This window comes from Bison bison, unplaced genomic scaffold (genome assembly GCF_000754665.1).
Source record: "Bison bison bison isolate TAMUID 2011002044 unplaced genomic scaffold, Bison_UMD1.0 scf7180017864267, whole genome shotgun sequence".
NCBI classification, from domain to species: Eukaryota; Metazoa; Chordata; class Mammalia; order Artiodactyla; family Bovidae; genus Bison; species Bison bison.
Genome location: NW_011494839.1, coordinates 741,164 through 757,299, shown reverse-complemented (window position 1 = coordinate 757,299; position 16,136 = coordinate 741,164). Strand labels below are relative to the sequence as shown.

General features: G+C 36.0%; 1 protein-coding gene across 1 annotated transcript in view; it reads left to right on the top strand.

Moving 5' to 3' along the window:
* Window positions 1–16,136, top strand: part of PREX2 (phosphatidylinositol-3,4,5-trisphosphate-dependent Rac exchange factor 2) — a gene marked incomplete at its 5' end in the record, with an annotated part of 302,517 nt that overhangs the window by 112,039 nt on the left and 174,342 nt on the right. Inside the window, 4 exons of the mRNA XM_010848488.1 lie at window positions 1,027–1,127; window positions 8,579–8,682; window positions 11,317–11,366; window positions 14,292–14,367. Coding sequence (XP_010846790.1) covers window positions 1,027–1,127; window positions 8,579–8,682; window positions 11,317–11,366; window positions 14,292–14,367 — 331 coding nt within the window. The remainder of the gene's footprint in view (window positions 1–1,026; window positions 1,128–8,578; window positions 8,683–11,316; window positions 11,367–14,291; window positions 14,368–16,136) is intronic.

Genomic DNA, 16,136 nt, shown 5'->3' with positions numbered 1-16,136 from the left:
TGAATCTTGGAGGAAGACTTCATTTTCCAGCACATTCAGGTTGTGGGCAAAATTTCATCCTTTGTGGTTGTAAGAATGAGGCACCCGTTTCCATGCTGGCCATTGGAAGTTGTCTATATTCTTTGATATATGACCCCTTCTAGCTTGAAAATCAGCAGTGGCACATTGGATCTTTCCTGTGCTTTTACTTGTTCTCACTTGCTCTTGTGCCACCAGCCTGAGAAAACTCTGTGCTTCAAAGGGGTCAGCTGCTCAAGTCAGGCCCACTTGGATAGTTTCCATATTTTAAGGTCAACTGACTTGGGATTTTAATTACATATACCAGTCCATTCACAGAGCTACCTAGATTAGAATTTAATTGACAAACCAAGGGATGGAATTCTTTTTTTTTTTAATGTTTCAGCTGATTTTTTTATTTAAAAATTTTTTAAATATAAATTTTTTTATTTTAATTGGAGGTTAATTACTTTACAATATTGTATTGGTTTTGCCATAATGGGAGGGAGGTGGGTGGAAGAAGCTTTTTAGAATTCTATCATATAGAGCATGCATAATAGAATTATTTTGTATGCCCTCTTGGAGTTTCAAACCTATTGGTTCTCTGTGCCTGAAAAGCTACATTCAAGACAGTTTATCTCTTATTTTAAGTCACTGTTATTCTATCTAATTCTGCTGTTTAGTTAAAATCTGTTGTATCTCTCTAGTCCCAAATTTGCTTTTATATATGTAATAAAGATACTCTAGAATTCTCCCTTTGTGTTTACTAAAGGTCTAGGTAAGTTGAATAGTTATTAAATAGAGTTTAGGTAAGTCTGAATGTATGGACATGAGTTTTCTAGAATAGAGTCCAGTGTAAATGTATATGGGCCTTACATATATGAAAACATGTATGTAAGATTCACTACAAGCATTCCTTTATATTTTGAGGAATATTCCTTTCATAGCTGCTTGATAAATGCATGGTACAGATAGACTTCCTGGGGAAAAACATAATGATTTAACTTCTTCATTGGATTTCGGTTGCAGTGAATTTGTGTCATGGCTGTTGGAAATTGGAGAGATTCACAGGCCTGAGGAAGGTGTGCACTTGGGACAAGCATTATTGGAAAATGGAATCATCCATCATGGTAATTATTTTATCAATCACCTATTTAATTTATTTTTCCACAAGTTACATTTGCCTTTGTTGCATTGATTGGTTTAGTTTATAATACTTCTCCACATTATAGGATGGTTATGTTTTTTTCCAACATCCTAGAGTGTCTCATGTGTATAGAATATTGTTTCAGGGAATATAGGCTTATGCTGATATATTTGTTAACTTGAACAATTCCAACACAGGCAAGACTTAAATTCCAGTTAAGAATGATGTAGGATTGAGACAAGTTCCTTAATGGTGAGTTCTAACTAGAGTATTTGGGATGCTTCGTGAGTGAGGTGGCCTTAGCACTGGGCATTGTAGAGTAAATGGAACTCTGACAAGGACAGAAGGACATTCTACCCTGAAGAAGTAGTAGCTCTCAGACAGGGGAGTGTGTCACAATGCAGGCCAGTGCCTTTCACAGATGAATATACTGGGGAGAGGGCTGTGATGAGAAAGGAAGGCATACACCCTAACTTAGCAGCTCTTAGGTTGCTGACTGTGGTGTGTGGGACTGCTTCTGAAGGAAGTGAGGAGCTGATGGGCACCTGGAACCAGAGGAGTGACCAAAGTTTAGTTTCCGAGTTAACTGAGGAGTGGAGAGTTAGAGATTAAAGGAGATCCTGCCCACAGGGATCCTTCCTTCCTCAGGAGAAAGAAAGACCAGGGCCCTGTGCACAGGCATGAAGAGAGGGGTCCATTAGAAGCTGAGAGCATATGTGATACCTCTTTAGACTTGGGAGATGCAGAGTGAGGTAGTATTAGTCACTCAGTCGTGTTCTACTCTTTGTGACTCCATGGAGTGTAGCCCACCAGGCTCCTCTGTCCATTGGGCTCCTCCAGGCAAGAATACTGGAGTGGGTTAACATTTCCTTCTCCGGGGGATCTTCCCGCCCCAGGTACCAAACCTGGGTCTCCTGCACTGCAGGCAGATTCTTTACCATCTGAGACACCAGGGGAGCCCATGAAGAATGAGCGGTGAGATCAGATTTTCTGTGCTTTCTGTCTGGATGACAGAGATAGTTAAAGAGGAGGACCAGGGGGGAGAAGATGAAGGACTGGGGACCCTCCTCCTGCAGATGAGGGCCCAGCAGGAGGTTGAAAACCTGTGGATGTAACTCTTGAGGTAGAGGGACAGTGAGGTCATGTTTGTGAATCATTTCAAGAGAGCATCAGGTTCTCAGCATGTCAATAAGAAACACCTGAAAAAAAAACAAACAACAAAGCAATGATCATTGAACTAAGAATAAAAGCTTGAGGAATTTCTCGTGCAAAATGTGCAAGAAGAGAAAAAGACAAGGAACTGGGACTAAATACGGATATTTGGCTATGGAGTTTTGATGTTTGTCTTTTCCCCTAAATTAGAGTGAGATGCAAATAAACTAGATTCTCCAAATTTTCCCCCAGCACAGTAGATGTTGCCAGTATAATGTCCCCATCTACCCAGATAGGAATCATCTAGCATTCCTGTTCCTTCCTCATGCCATGGAGTCCTGTGAGCCCTACTAACACACAGGTCACTAATCAGACTACTGCTGTCCCAGGATCCCCACCTTCTTCCCAGTCACCACCTTCTTTGTCCTTGTTTCAGTGTTCGTCCTCCACCCCTGTAGAATACTCTGCAGGAAACAGCTGAAGAGACCTTTTAAAACATTTATAAGATCTAGGTGTTCTCTTGCTTACAGTCATCTACTGGCTTCCCATTAAACTTAAAGACAAGTCCAAATTTTTTATGTAAATCTCTTACCAAGGCTCTTGCACATAGCCCTACATGATAGAGCCCCTGACTTCCTCTCTGAGTTGTCTGTACCTAACTCTTTACGTGGCGGCCACCCTGACCTTCTGTCTCTTCTTTGAACACTCCAAGATGACTTTTCATGTAGGATCTTTGCTCTTGCTATTCTCAATCAGCAGTTGCTTAGTAATCCCTAATAAATGTCAGGGACCTTTCTAGGTCCTAGAGAAACAACAGTGAATGAATTGACAGATGCGGATGTATTGGGTCTCATCTTCCATGACACTCTGCCTTTTAGAATCCTACCCAGTCCCCATTATTTCAATAAACTTCTTTTAAATTTTTGCTATTTTTTTCATGGACTCCTTATCACTCTCTGAAATTGTCATGTTGTTTCATTTATTTCTTTGTTTAATACTTCTCTCTATCTCCCATCCCTACGCTAGATCTCAGTCAAAATGGAAGCACCATGAGAACAGGAGCCTTGTGTGTTAATGTATAGCAAATGCCTACAATGCCCAGAACATATAGGTGCCTCATTATTATTTCCTGAGTGAGTGAATAAATGAATGGCTATATTTTGAACAAACAGATAATACTGAGAAGTTGTATATGATTTTGTACTTGGCCCATTAATGTCATTAAAACTCCATTTAGCATTCAGTGTGCTAAAAGCATCATCCAATATCTTATAAGTTAAAGTGAAAAGATACTGAGCTAGATGGCTTTCCTGTTTGTGTTTGACTTTCCCTTCTAACCCCACCTTCAGGTATATATTGGGACAAGGATTGAATGTATTTGTTTTATCCTATATTTTATTGAAGATAAAGGAGGTGGCACATATAGCAGTTTTGTGTATAATCATTAACTGTCAGAAATGATTATTCTTTTCCCATTCCAGACTGTATAATTCCAGGGACTATGCATTACCCATAGAACAAGGAAGGGAAAATCTGTTTATGGACACTTTGTTTATTCCATTATTCCTTACTGATCAGTTATTCCTTACTGATTCTTTCCTTCTTTCTACATGGGAGATATTATGCTAGGTACTTGAAGGTATGTGTACATGAATCAGGGATATTTTTTCTATGGTCTGATGGTTTTAAGCCCATCTTTTTACTTTGTTCATTATGAAATCCAGCTTTGATATATCTCCTTTCAGAGAAGACAGAAATCTACTAGGTTAGGAGAACTAATTTTTTGCAGGGACTTTTGAGAAGGAAAGCTGTATTGGTTAGCACTAGCTGCTGTAGTAAGTAAACCTTCCCAACACATTATAGGAGGCTCACATTATAGAAGCTAATTTTTTACTTACATAAAATTTAGTTAATAGTGAAGGATGAGGTTGTGGCATTCGGCTGTGTATAGGGTTTTGGTGCCTGATATAGCCTTGACCATCTTCAATACAGTGCTCCTAAATGTCACCTTGGAGGAACGGTGGTTTTTTGTTTGTTTTAAATAGGTTTGTACATTTCCCATTGTATATCATTTTTGTGCACATATCTGTGGACACAACTCAGATATGCGATTGCTTCCCTGGTGGCTCAGCTGGTAAAGAGTCTAACTGCAGTGCAGAAGACCTGGGTTCGATCCCTGGGTTGGGAAAATCCCTTGGAGAAGGGAATGATACCCACCCCAGTATTCTGGCCTGGAGAATTCCATGGACTGACTCTCTCAAAGAGTCAGACACGAGTGATCAACTTTCACTCACTCACTCACTTGACTGTAAAAGACTCCTAAAAACGTCCTGTAGTTGCATATGCAGGAAAAACAGAAGCTAATGCAATTTGGTAGTCAGTTACTTAATTTCTGCCCCTGAGGCTTAGCTCCTAGGTCAATATAAAATCAATGAATATATGAAAGCTAGAATAATCATAATACATGTGTTAATGTTTTACAATGATATCTGCAAACAGTAGTCACAGAAATCACTTTTAACACTTTTATTTTCAGTTGAGGTTATTGTGACTCCTGCTGCTAATCTGAGTCACTTTAATCCTTTATGAATTAGAAATAACACATAAAAAGAATAGTCTTAAAGCTATCTGTCAACAATGGATGCTGCTATTTAAATTGTTTAAAAAATTATGGATATGTAACTTTCTATACTTCTGTGTGATGAGTTAACTATATTTTAGAAAGAGCTACTTTGTTTGCTACAGTATTTTCTTTTTTGACTATGAGATACCTTGTGACAGATAACAGAATATTGGAGAAGCTTTATTTCCAATGCTGGAAAGGTCAGGGCATGGAAAGAGGTTGTCCTTTCAAAGGAGCTGTGAGATTATTTTCAAGTCAACTATCCTCTCTTGCTTTATTTCAACATAGATGACCCAGAAATTGTATGAGGAAGAGTTGCTTGTTTGTTTAGTGAATTGAGTTCTAAAAACTGAAGAAAGTGAAAGTGTTAGTCACTCAGTCGTGTCCAACTCTTTGCGACCCCATGAACTGTAGTCTGCCGGGCTCCTCAGTCTGTGGGATTCTCTAGGCAAGAATCCTCTAGTGGGTATCCATTCCCTTCTCCAGGGGATCTTCCTGACCCACGGATCGAACCTTGGTGTCTTGCACTGCAGACAGATTCTTTATCATCTGAGCCACCAGACATGACTGTTATGGGTGGACTTTACAATTAACAAAACTGTTATTACTTTCCCTGAATACATTAATAGCTAGGCAAACATATTAAAGTCACTTTTAAGTTGGTACAAAGTTGATGTGGAATGATACTTATTCAATATCTTCATGAACATAGTTATCTAGAGTCTGACCAGTTCAGGACTGCTAAAAGATCTGGAAGGAATCACAGAGGGAGCCACCCTTATTCATTTTAGTAATATAAGTATCAAAATATTTTTAACTACCTCCTTCTAGAAAGAGAAAAAAATCAACAACGTAAACCTTTTTTTGAATGGATATCATAATTTCAGTCCTAATCAACTCTCCCCAGGCTCAGTATTGTCTCCAATAGGAATACAATTTTGAAAAGAAAGTAGTAGGTAAGTTCTGAATTAAAATTTATTTTGAAATTTCAAACACAAGAACGCTTTATTTAACTTAAAAGAATTGAAATATTTATTATATGATTAACTCTTTTTTTTCCCCTGAGAAATCTAGCACTGAGTACACTCCATGAATATTGTTTGATTTTGATGACCTGTGTTATTACTGTTACTAGTATCTGATCAGCTGTAGTGTCAGATTTCACATGTTAGAACTTTTGTCACTGGAAATAATGTTGTTTTTTTTTTTAAGTGTTCACAATTAACTAATAGAGGTTCTTCCAAAGTATGGTTAGAGAACACATTATGCAATTTCACATTAATAATTTTATTAGGATGAAGAAATAAGAACCAGACAGGCTAGTTTCACTAGTATGTGATTTCAGCTGCATTTTAGTGAAAATAGAATTCCTAAAATAAAATTGAATGAGTCATCTGTTTTAAAAGGAACCAGCAAAAAAGAAAAAAAAGTCGACTATTATTGCTATTATTCACGTTGCAAATATTGCTGGGAACTTCATCAGAGGCTGAGCCTTGCTATACTGGGAATTCTTGGGTTGGGACAGCATATACTTTCTCTGTGGTAGGTTGATAATGTTCTTCTTATCTGGCTCTATTATTTGCATTAAAAATGCTTATGTGAGAATTCTGAGGGCTCATTCATTATAGCCGGTGGTGTGCTGAAGTTGGCTGGTATAAGCTCTAGAGAGCAGATGATTAAATGTTTTTTTAAAAATTGCAAGCTGATTGTTAAGCACAGCTATTATTAAAATGAAATGACGTAAATATATAAGTACATATATTATAAATTTAATATGTTCTTAAATCTCATCACTTCCTAATTCTTTTACTACATTTTATTGTTTATGGACTTGGTATTATTTGTATCTACTATTTTTTTATGGTGGGAATACTAAATAATCATGTGTCACTGCATGTCTAATTCTGTGTTTAGTGACTTTATTTGGGGAGCTTGAAATTGGCCAGTGTGGGAATTTTTGGTACCGTGGATATTGGCAAATTATACACATCAGTGTTCCTTCTGCCTCGTCACCAGAGAGACAGCTGTTAAACATTTGCCAGTACATTCCCAGTAATGCCCAGCGTTGCATAGTTGTTTAAAAGATGGTATTAAGCAACCTTCCTCATCAGCTAATAAAGCCATTCCCTCCTCAGGAAGTTGGGGGGAATAAATTTCAGTGCAGAACTATTCACTATTTTTCTAAGGGAACAGCTACAAGTTACAGATTAACCCAAGAATTATGATCAAAATCACAAGAGTTTACCTTACAGTGAAGGACTCCATTTTTGAATAGGTTGACCCACCACTTCCTTTATTGTGGCAGGAGACCTTTGGACCCAAGTTTCCTTGAATTTTGGAATATCAATATAATCATTTATTTCAATGACTCTTAAGGGATAAAAATGAGAATTATTAATAGGTAGATTCTGTAGGAGAAATAAATAACTAGTTCCAAAACATGTTGTAGGATTTCAAAATATTTCTTTTGATTTTATTTTTCTTTCACATATGTTTTTCTTTTTGACTTAACCTAGAAAAAGAGATGCCAAAAGGTGATGTTGTCTTTTTGGCAGCAGTCATATCTCAGTTTTATGGCTATTAAGTCATTCATTTGGTTTGGATAGGTTAGGGTGAAATAGCTGAAACTTTGTATACGTGTGTGTGTGTGTGTGTGTGTGTGTGTGTTACAAGTCTCTTGTTTTTCCTATGGATTCACCTAAAATGGTTTATTAGAATTAATCCTGACAGGTTTTTCTCTCTCTTCAACTTTTTTAGCAAAAAGTAAAGGTCAAAGTCTTCTATCTAATCATGAAAATAGAACCTATTGCAATAAATTATCTTTTCTGCAAATGTTGCATTCCCTGTAAAGAAACATTTAAATGTAAACTCTTTGAGATTTAATTTGAGGTTTTTCCTTTCTAAAACAATTATTTATTAGACTACCTATAAAATACTTCTGGAAAAAATAAAACTTGAAAGTTTAGAAGGAGTCTTTATAAATATGAAAATCATCCTAAGAATGAAAGTGAAGGGTGACCACTCTCACTTTCCATTTAAGAAAAAAAAATTAAACAATGTAAAAGAAAAGCATTTGTAATGTAAGAAAACTGTTAAAAGTTTGTTATCAGTTACGTATTGAATTTATCTAATGTACTCTGGAGATTTAAACACAGGATAAATGGTTAAGATCCATGTATGTGTGGTCTTGGCTTGATTGCTATAAGATAAGACAGATAAATGCTAAAACTCACTTCTGGGGCTGAGAATCAAATTATGACTCACTAACTGGAGTATCTGCTATTTGAAGGGCACTTTCTGCTTGACTTTGAGCATTGTGAAGAAATAGAAAATATACTCATTTATTAAAGTATATATATATACTATGCTAATATGTATAGTATATATGGTGTATGTATCTGTTACATATACTATGCTAGCTGAATGTTGCTAACCTCAGTTTAGTTCTTCAGTCCTTCTGTGGAAATCGTAACTATATCACAAAATCTTATCATTAATCTTACTGTCGAAATACTGGATTAGCATTACTATGTTAGGGAAACAAAAGCTTTTGGTAAAACTAAAAACTTTTGGTATTTGGGAATGTGTTTTACAAATATGTTTTTATCTTCTACTTTTTAGATTGTCAGGATTTTAATATGCTGTTCTTATATTCTTAGTTACAGATAAACATCAGTTCAAACCAGAACAGATGCTATATAGATTTCGTTATGATGATGGAACCTTTTATCCAAGAAATGAGATGCAGGATGTTATTTCAAAGGTAATAGCCTCTCCCACAGCCTTTAATCAATGGAAGAATTCATGTTGTCCTACTGAAGCAAGATAAAATTTTGTAGGGAGACCAAAATTCTTCTGGTATAGGAAGTTTTTGTGTGACATATGGAAACAAGCCTCTTGGTGTTTTCTTGCCATTATAAGAATTGTAATGTTAAATCCTATTGTTTTTTTCTCTTATCTTCTTCTAATGCAGTTGCATCACTCGAAGATTATATCCGTTGAAAACTATTTTACATGTAGCAAAAAGTGGTCATGATACTTGAATACATTTAACAAAAATACAAATTATAAAATTCATGAAATATCATTTTTCTTTGTACACTTGGCAAACTCTATATTGACATATAATGATCAAGTAGTATGGTGGGTCATTGCATAGATTTATAAATCATCTGTTTGCATTATATGTTGAAATTTTATATTTTAGGGAAAATAATTTTTAAGATATTTGTCACATGTATGTATATATGTCATATGTATGTATATGTACACACACATGAATGTATATATGTATACTTATGTGTGTGTGTATGTATATACAAATACCTATATGTATATATGTATTTAGTTCAGTTTAGTCGCTCAGTTGTGTCTGACACTTTGCGACCCCATGAACTGCAGCATGCCAGGCCTCCCTGTCCATCACCAACTCCCAGAGTCCACCCAAACTCATGTCCATTGAGTTGGTGATGCCATTCAACCATCTCATCCTCTGTTGTCCCCTTCTCCTCCTGCCTTCAATCTTTCCCAGCATCAGGGTCTTTTCCAATGAGTCAGCTCTTCACATCAGGTGGCCAAAGTATTGGAGTTTCAGCTTCAACATCAGTCCTTCCAGTGAACACCCAGATCAGTCGATCTCCTTTAGGATGGACTGGTTGGATCTCCCTGCAGTCCAAGGGACTTTCAAGAGTTTTCTCCAACACCAGAGTTCAGAAGCATCAGTTCTTCTGCACTCAGCTTTCTTTATAGTCCAACTTTCACATCCATACATGACTACTGGAAAAACCATAACCTTGACTAGATGGACCTTTGTTGACAAAGGAATGTCTCTGCTTTTTAATATGCTGTCTAGGTTGGTCATAACTTTCCTTCCAAGGAGTAAGTGTCTGTGAATTTCATGGCTGCAATCACCATCTGCAGTGATTTTGGAGCCCAGAAAAATAAAGTCTCACACTGTTTCCATTGTTTCCCCATCTAATTGCCAAGAAGTGATGGGACCAGATGCCATGATCTTCGTTTTCTGAATGTTGAGCTTTAAGCCAGCTTTTTCACTCTCCTCTTTCACTTTTTCACTTTCATCAAGAGGCTCTTTAGTTCTCCTTCACTTTCTGCTATAAGGGTGGTGTCATCTGCATATCTGAGGTTATTGATATTTCTCCCGGCAATCTTGATTCCAGCTTGTGCTTCTTCCAGTCCAGCGTTTCTCATGATGTACTCTGCATACAAATTAAATAAGCAGGGTGACAATATACAGCCTTGACGTATTCCTTTTCCTATTTGGAACCAGTCTGTTGTTCCATGTCCAGTTCTAACTGTTGCTTCCTGACCTGCATACAGGTTTCTCAAGAGGCCAGTCAGGTGTTCTGGTATTCCCATCTCTTTCAGAATTTTCCAGTTTATTGTGATCCACACAGTCAAAGGCTTTGGCATAGTCAATAAAGCAGAAATAGATGTTTTCTGGAACTCTCTTCCTTTTTCCATGATCCAGTGAATGCTGGCAATTTGATCTCTGGTTCCTCTGCCTTTTCTAAAATCAGCTTGAACATCTGGAAGTTCATGGTTCACGTATTGCTGAAGCCTGGCTTGGAGAATTTTGAGCATTACTTTACTAGCATGTGAGATGAGTGCAATTGTGCGGTAGTTTGTGCATTCTTTGGCACTGCCTTTCTTTGGGGTTGGAATGCAAACTAACCTTTTCCAGTCCTGTGGCCACTGCTGAGTTTTCCAAATTTGCTGGCATATTGAGTGCAGCACTTTCACAGAATCATCTTTCAGGATTTGAAATAGCTCAACTGGGATTCCATAACCTCTACTAGCTTTGTTCATAGTGATGCTTTCTAATGCTCACTTGACTTCACATTCCAGGATGTCTGGCTCTAGGTGAGTGATCACACCATCGTGATTATCTGGGTCATGAAGATCTTTTTTGTACAGTTCTTCTGTGTATTCTTGCCACGTCTTCTTAATATCTTCTGCTTCTGTTAGGTCCATACCATTTTTGTCCTTTATAGAGCCCATCGTTGCAAGAAATGTTCCCTTATTATCTCTAATTTTCTTGAAGAGATCTCTAGTCTTTCCCATTCTATTGCTTTCCTCTATTTCTTTGCATTGATCGCTGAGAAAGGCTTTTTTGTATGTATGCATATGTGTATATATGTATATCATATGCATGTTTGTACATGCATATGTATGAATGTCACTTGTAGGTGAAAAACTAATAACAATTTAATCCTGTTTTAGTTATTCAGATATTATTTTTTAATATAATGTAACATTTGAATAACTTTGAAATTGGTTAAGATTGTGTAATAATTTCAGAATAATCTATTTCTAAATTTCATTGGTATGTCCATTGACTGATTTTACTTGTTTTTGACATATCTTTATTTTACAACAGGGTGTACGATTATATTGTCGTCTTCATAGTCTGTTTACTCCAGTTGTAAGGTGAGTCTAGTTTCTAAATTCTGGGCAGTTTAAATGAAAATATTTATATTGCATATTAGGTAAATATTATTAAGCTGAACATAGCGTATTTTATTTTTCTTCCAAATGTGAACATTTTGCTCTTAAAGATATTTTAAGTAACAATTTATCTTAAAATATTTCAAAATTTTCTGGAGCTCTAATTATAGTTTATTCTATACTTTTTATTCTGATTTCTAAAATTATTTGCCATTAATTCATAGTAAGGAGAAGGAAATGCCAACCCACCCCAGTGTTCTTGCCTGGAAAGTCCCAGGGATGGAGGAACCTTGTGGGCTGCCGTCTATGGGGTTGCCAGAGTTGGACACGACTGAAGTGACTTAGCAACATAGTAAATTACAGGTTTGATAATGAAATTATCCACAGTCAGTTAGTATTTGATAAATAATAGTTGAGTAACCAGAGAGGATTTCAAAATACTATTTACTAATAAATATTTACCATTATGATTACTTGTATATTAATTTTTTTTGTATATTAATTTTTTCAATTAGACTTATGATCAAATCTTTGACTTGTATTTTATGTCAAAATATTTTCTTTTAATCATCTTTTATTGAAAGAAAAAGTTTTGCACTTGAAACTTAAGAATTAATTTGGATTTAATAATTTTATCAGTTTCTCTATACCATGTTTTTACTTCTGAAGAGATATGCCTTTCTGGTTTCTAAAGAGAAATTAGAATTCATTTTCAGTTTATCCTTTTAGAAACATAGCAGAAAACTTTGAGTTTTATGTTATGATTACTAATAGAGATAATCAAGAGCAGAATTGTATTTGTAGTATCCACAAACTGATAGAACTGATATAATGTAATATAATAGTAAATTAATTTCAGATGGCCAGATTTCATTTGGAGTTTATTGACTAAAACATATTTTTCAGAACAAAAAAATGAATGTATGATTTCTAAAATGAATGTAGAGGCTTTTCAGTCATGGATATAGAATCCAGGTGTTTGATGGACAGCGTTTCTACTTTTCACTCTGGTTTCCAATTCCAAGGAAATGCAGAGCTTAAAAAAATATTCCAAAAGTTGCTGATTAAGTGTTGGAATGCCCACACTTCAGATCCTGAAAGAGAAAACAGGGTCTTACCTATTACCCATGAAAATGCCCTGTCCACTTTCATAAGCAGGCTTCACAAAGTAAAAAAATAAAAGAAAGAAACCAGTATTTGTTGATTCTCTGCTATATTCCTGGCACAGACTTTCTGTAAATATTTTGGATAACATAATGCTAAAAAATGGTTACTTAATAATAGCACATGGGTTTTTTTGTACTTGTGTGTGTGTTCAGTTGATCAGTTGTGTCTGACTCTTTGAAATCCCGTGGACTGTAGCCCATCAGGGTCCTTTGTCCATGGGATTCTCCAAGCAAGAATACTGGAGTGGGTTGCCGTGCCCTCCTCCAGGGGATCTTCCCAACGCAGAGATTGAACCCAGGTCTTAAACTAATAGAAACCGATACTGGATTATTTTTTCATGTCATGTGTGTGTCTGTGTGTATGTAGGTTTTATATATGAGAAAATGTGTTCTGAAAATATATTTTAGCCACGTGAGATTTTTTATCAAGAAAGTTACATTCTAAAAGAGCTGATAAGAAGGAATTGTTCTTTGGCTAGAAATGACAATGGTTTATGAGTTGTCAAGGGTAAATTTATGGGGAAAAAACCCATAAAGCAGATGGAATGTGTGATAGTCATGCTTTTAATATGTATGAACTCAGCTTATGAAAAGAAAAATGACTTGGGTGAAAAAATCGATAGAGCCACATGTATTCTATAAAAACTACCCTGTCCTTCTTTTTGACACGTATGGAAGCCAAGATGAAATGGATGATGGGGTGTCAGAAACAGAGACAGATTTTAAAAGATTAAAAAAAAAATCTGCTGTTGATTACTGGCTAACCTAGTACATTCACTATTGAAATCTCAGGAATTTCAGTCATATTTTGGAGAGCTTTTTATGAGAGTGGATGAAATGATGTCAATATTAATTGTAAATTGCTGACAGAAGTTAAAAGAACCATGAATATAGCCAGTAATTATTTGTCACGTCAAGTTGATTGCAGTTTGGATTTTTTTTTTTTTTTTGATATTTTGAAAGACTCTCCTTTTCTCATTCCATTTTGATTTAGGCCAGCAAAATAAATGAATCATAGATTTCTGCCCTTGGGGTCTTGTTCTGATCCTGAGCATTTTGTAGTTATCTAACTAGACTTTGAAAGATTTCTCAGATCCAGGAACTTCTGCAGACAGGAGAGTCTGCTCTCGGTTCCCTTGGCTGCCTGGGGATGTGGTGTGACTAAGGCCATGCTGTGATCAGACAAAATGACAAGGTTCTTCGTGTGTTTCCCTCTGGGGAGGCCTGAGGTCTGCCACTGCTGAGGCAACTGAATCATCCTCCAGGGCAAATCCGGCCTACCTGGAGAATTCAAGAGCAGAAATGCAAAGGGTGGCTTTATTCTCCACATTTTGAGGAGTTCTTTCGTAAACCCTATCTTGATTTAAAGGGAAGGAATTCTGTTTTATTATTCTTTTATTAATGAGCAATTATATTTCTAGCCAAGTTATTACCAGATAACATAGCAGTAATAATCAATTTGGATATAAGAAAATGTGGAAGAAGAAATGTCCTGTTTTGGTATGCTTGTGGGTTCCTTCTCCTGGTGTGAACTGATGAAGGGAATTGTCAGGTGTTGCGTAAACCTTGTAAAGCTCCCTTATTTACATGTAAGTGGGGCAATCATTTCAGAAATCAATTCAGATTCCATCGAGTAAACTTTTCTGTTGCACACTGATACTAAATGAAGTGATCCTGGTGCTTATTTATCCCCCTTACTTACCCTCTTGCTTAGTGTTTTTGGTTTCTCTTTCCTTTGTAGAGATAAAGATTATCACTTAAGAACCTACAAGTCTGTCGTTATGGCCAACAAGCTGATAGACTGGTTGATTGCACAGGTAAATAGACAAATAGAAATTGCTGAGTTACCTTCATGGCTGCTTTAAACTTTGAGGTGATTTAGGGATTTTAAAAACTCCCTACTTGCCAATGAGACACAGTGAAATGACTTGACCAAGTTCATACAGCTGGAATGAAGCAGAATTAGGATTTGAACCTGGATCATCTGATTTCAGAGTTTTCACTTAATTTTTATGCTGTATTGTCTTTCAAGAGGGAGATGTTTTGTGATTCAAAAATATCAGCTGAGATCCATTCACAATACTAAGTGTAATTTGAATATCACTAAAGAAAAGTGTGTATATGTACTAAAGTTTCTCATGTTTTGTTTACAGATTTTTTTAAGGTATCTAATGTTTAGTCCTAGCAAGTTATTCTAGTCACCTTGTGCCGTCTTCTCTGTTAGATGATAATTGTATCTTGATATTATCAGCTTTGGTATCCATCTGCACACATTGTAAATAAGAAAGTGCAGAATTTATTGTGATTGTCACTCTGCTTCTCAGAGTGTGGGAGCTGACAGCTGGTACTGAGAAAATGTTATTTGCAACTCAAGGCATCCAGCCCATTATAATATATATTCAAATATAAATTTATTTAGATGTTTTATCATACTAGATTAACTAATAAATAATCAAATGTTTTCCACGGGTTAAAGGAAAGGCCAAGAAAACTGATATTTGCTTTGACAGAACTTACTATTTTGGAGAAGGGAATATGGCTTGGTTGAAATGCTGTCATTACATTTGGATATTTGAGTCAAGTTAGTTTTTTGTTATTGAAGAAAATCATCTACATCTTTTGTTACAAGTGAATAATAGTATTTGATGCTCAGTCATGGAAATGTTTATTTTTGCCTTAAATATAAATGTTTAATTCGTATTTGATTTATCTGTGCACATACTTCTTGAAATTTTTACTATTTAATATTAACTTCTAGACTATCCAGGAATACCTGGTTTTACATTTAGTATTTAGATTTATTTTATTGAGAAATTAAGATCTTAAAGCAAACAGTTCTTTTTTAGATAAAACCCAAATTCCAGTGTTCAATGGGTTTACTAGTGTGAAAACCATTTATAATATGTTGATCAGTGCATGTCATTGGGATTGGTTCTATGTTTGGTAATAGAGTTGAAATTTCACATAGAAATTATACTGTTACAGAATTCACATGAATTCTTCTACGTTGATTATGTGAGAAAACTGAAGAAAGTTTTTTTTTTTTTGAAGCAAAGGCTAATACTGAATAAATATTTAGAGTTCTGACAAAGGAAGTCAGTCATCAACTTTTTTTTTTCCTTTTGGCACTTTTACTTTCCAAATATGAACATTAGAAGACTAAAAGAAGTTGCTCAAAACCCAGACCAAGTTGCAATTCTCTTTTACTTCAGGTTTTCTTTCTGGTCTGTTATGGCAGTGACTGTAGAAATGCCTGTGCATAGTAGAATTGAAATTGAAATGGACTAGGATACAGGTAATCTGGTCTGATGACAGCTTTGCTGTTAAGCAGTTATGCAAACTTGCGTGAGTCACTCAGTCTGTCTAGATTTTATCTTCACAACTGTTTCCTGCTTACTGGAATAACTATATATATCAGCTCTTCTCCATCACTTAGGAGAAGGAAATGGCAACCCACTCCAGTGTTCTTGCCTGGAGAATCCCAGGGACAGGGGAGCCTGGTGGGCTGTTGTCTATGGAGGTTGCACAGAGTCAGACACAACTGAAGTGACTTAGCAGCAGCTCCATCACTTAAGCTTTATGATTC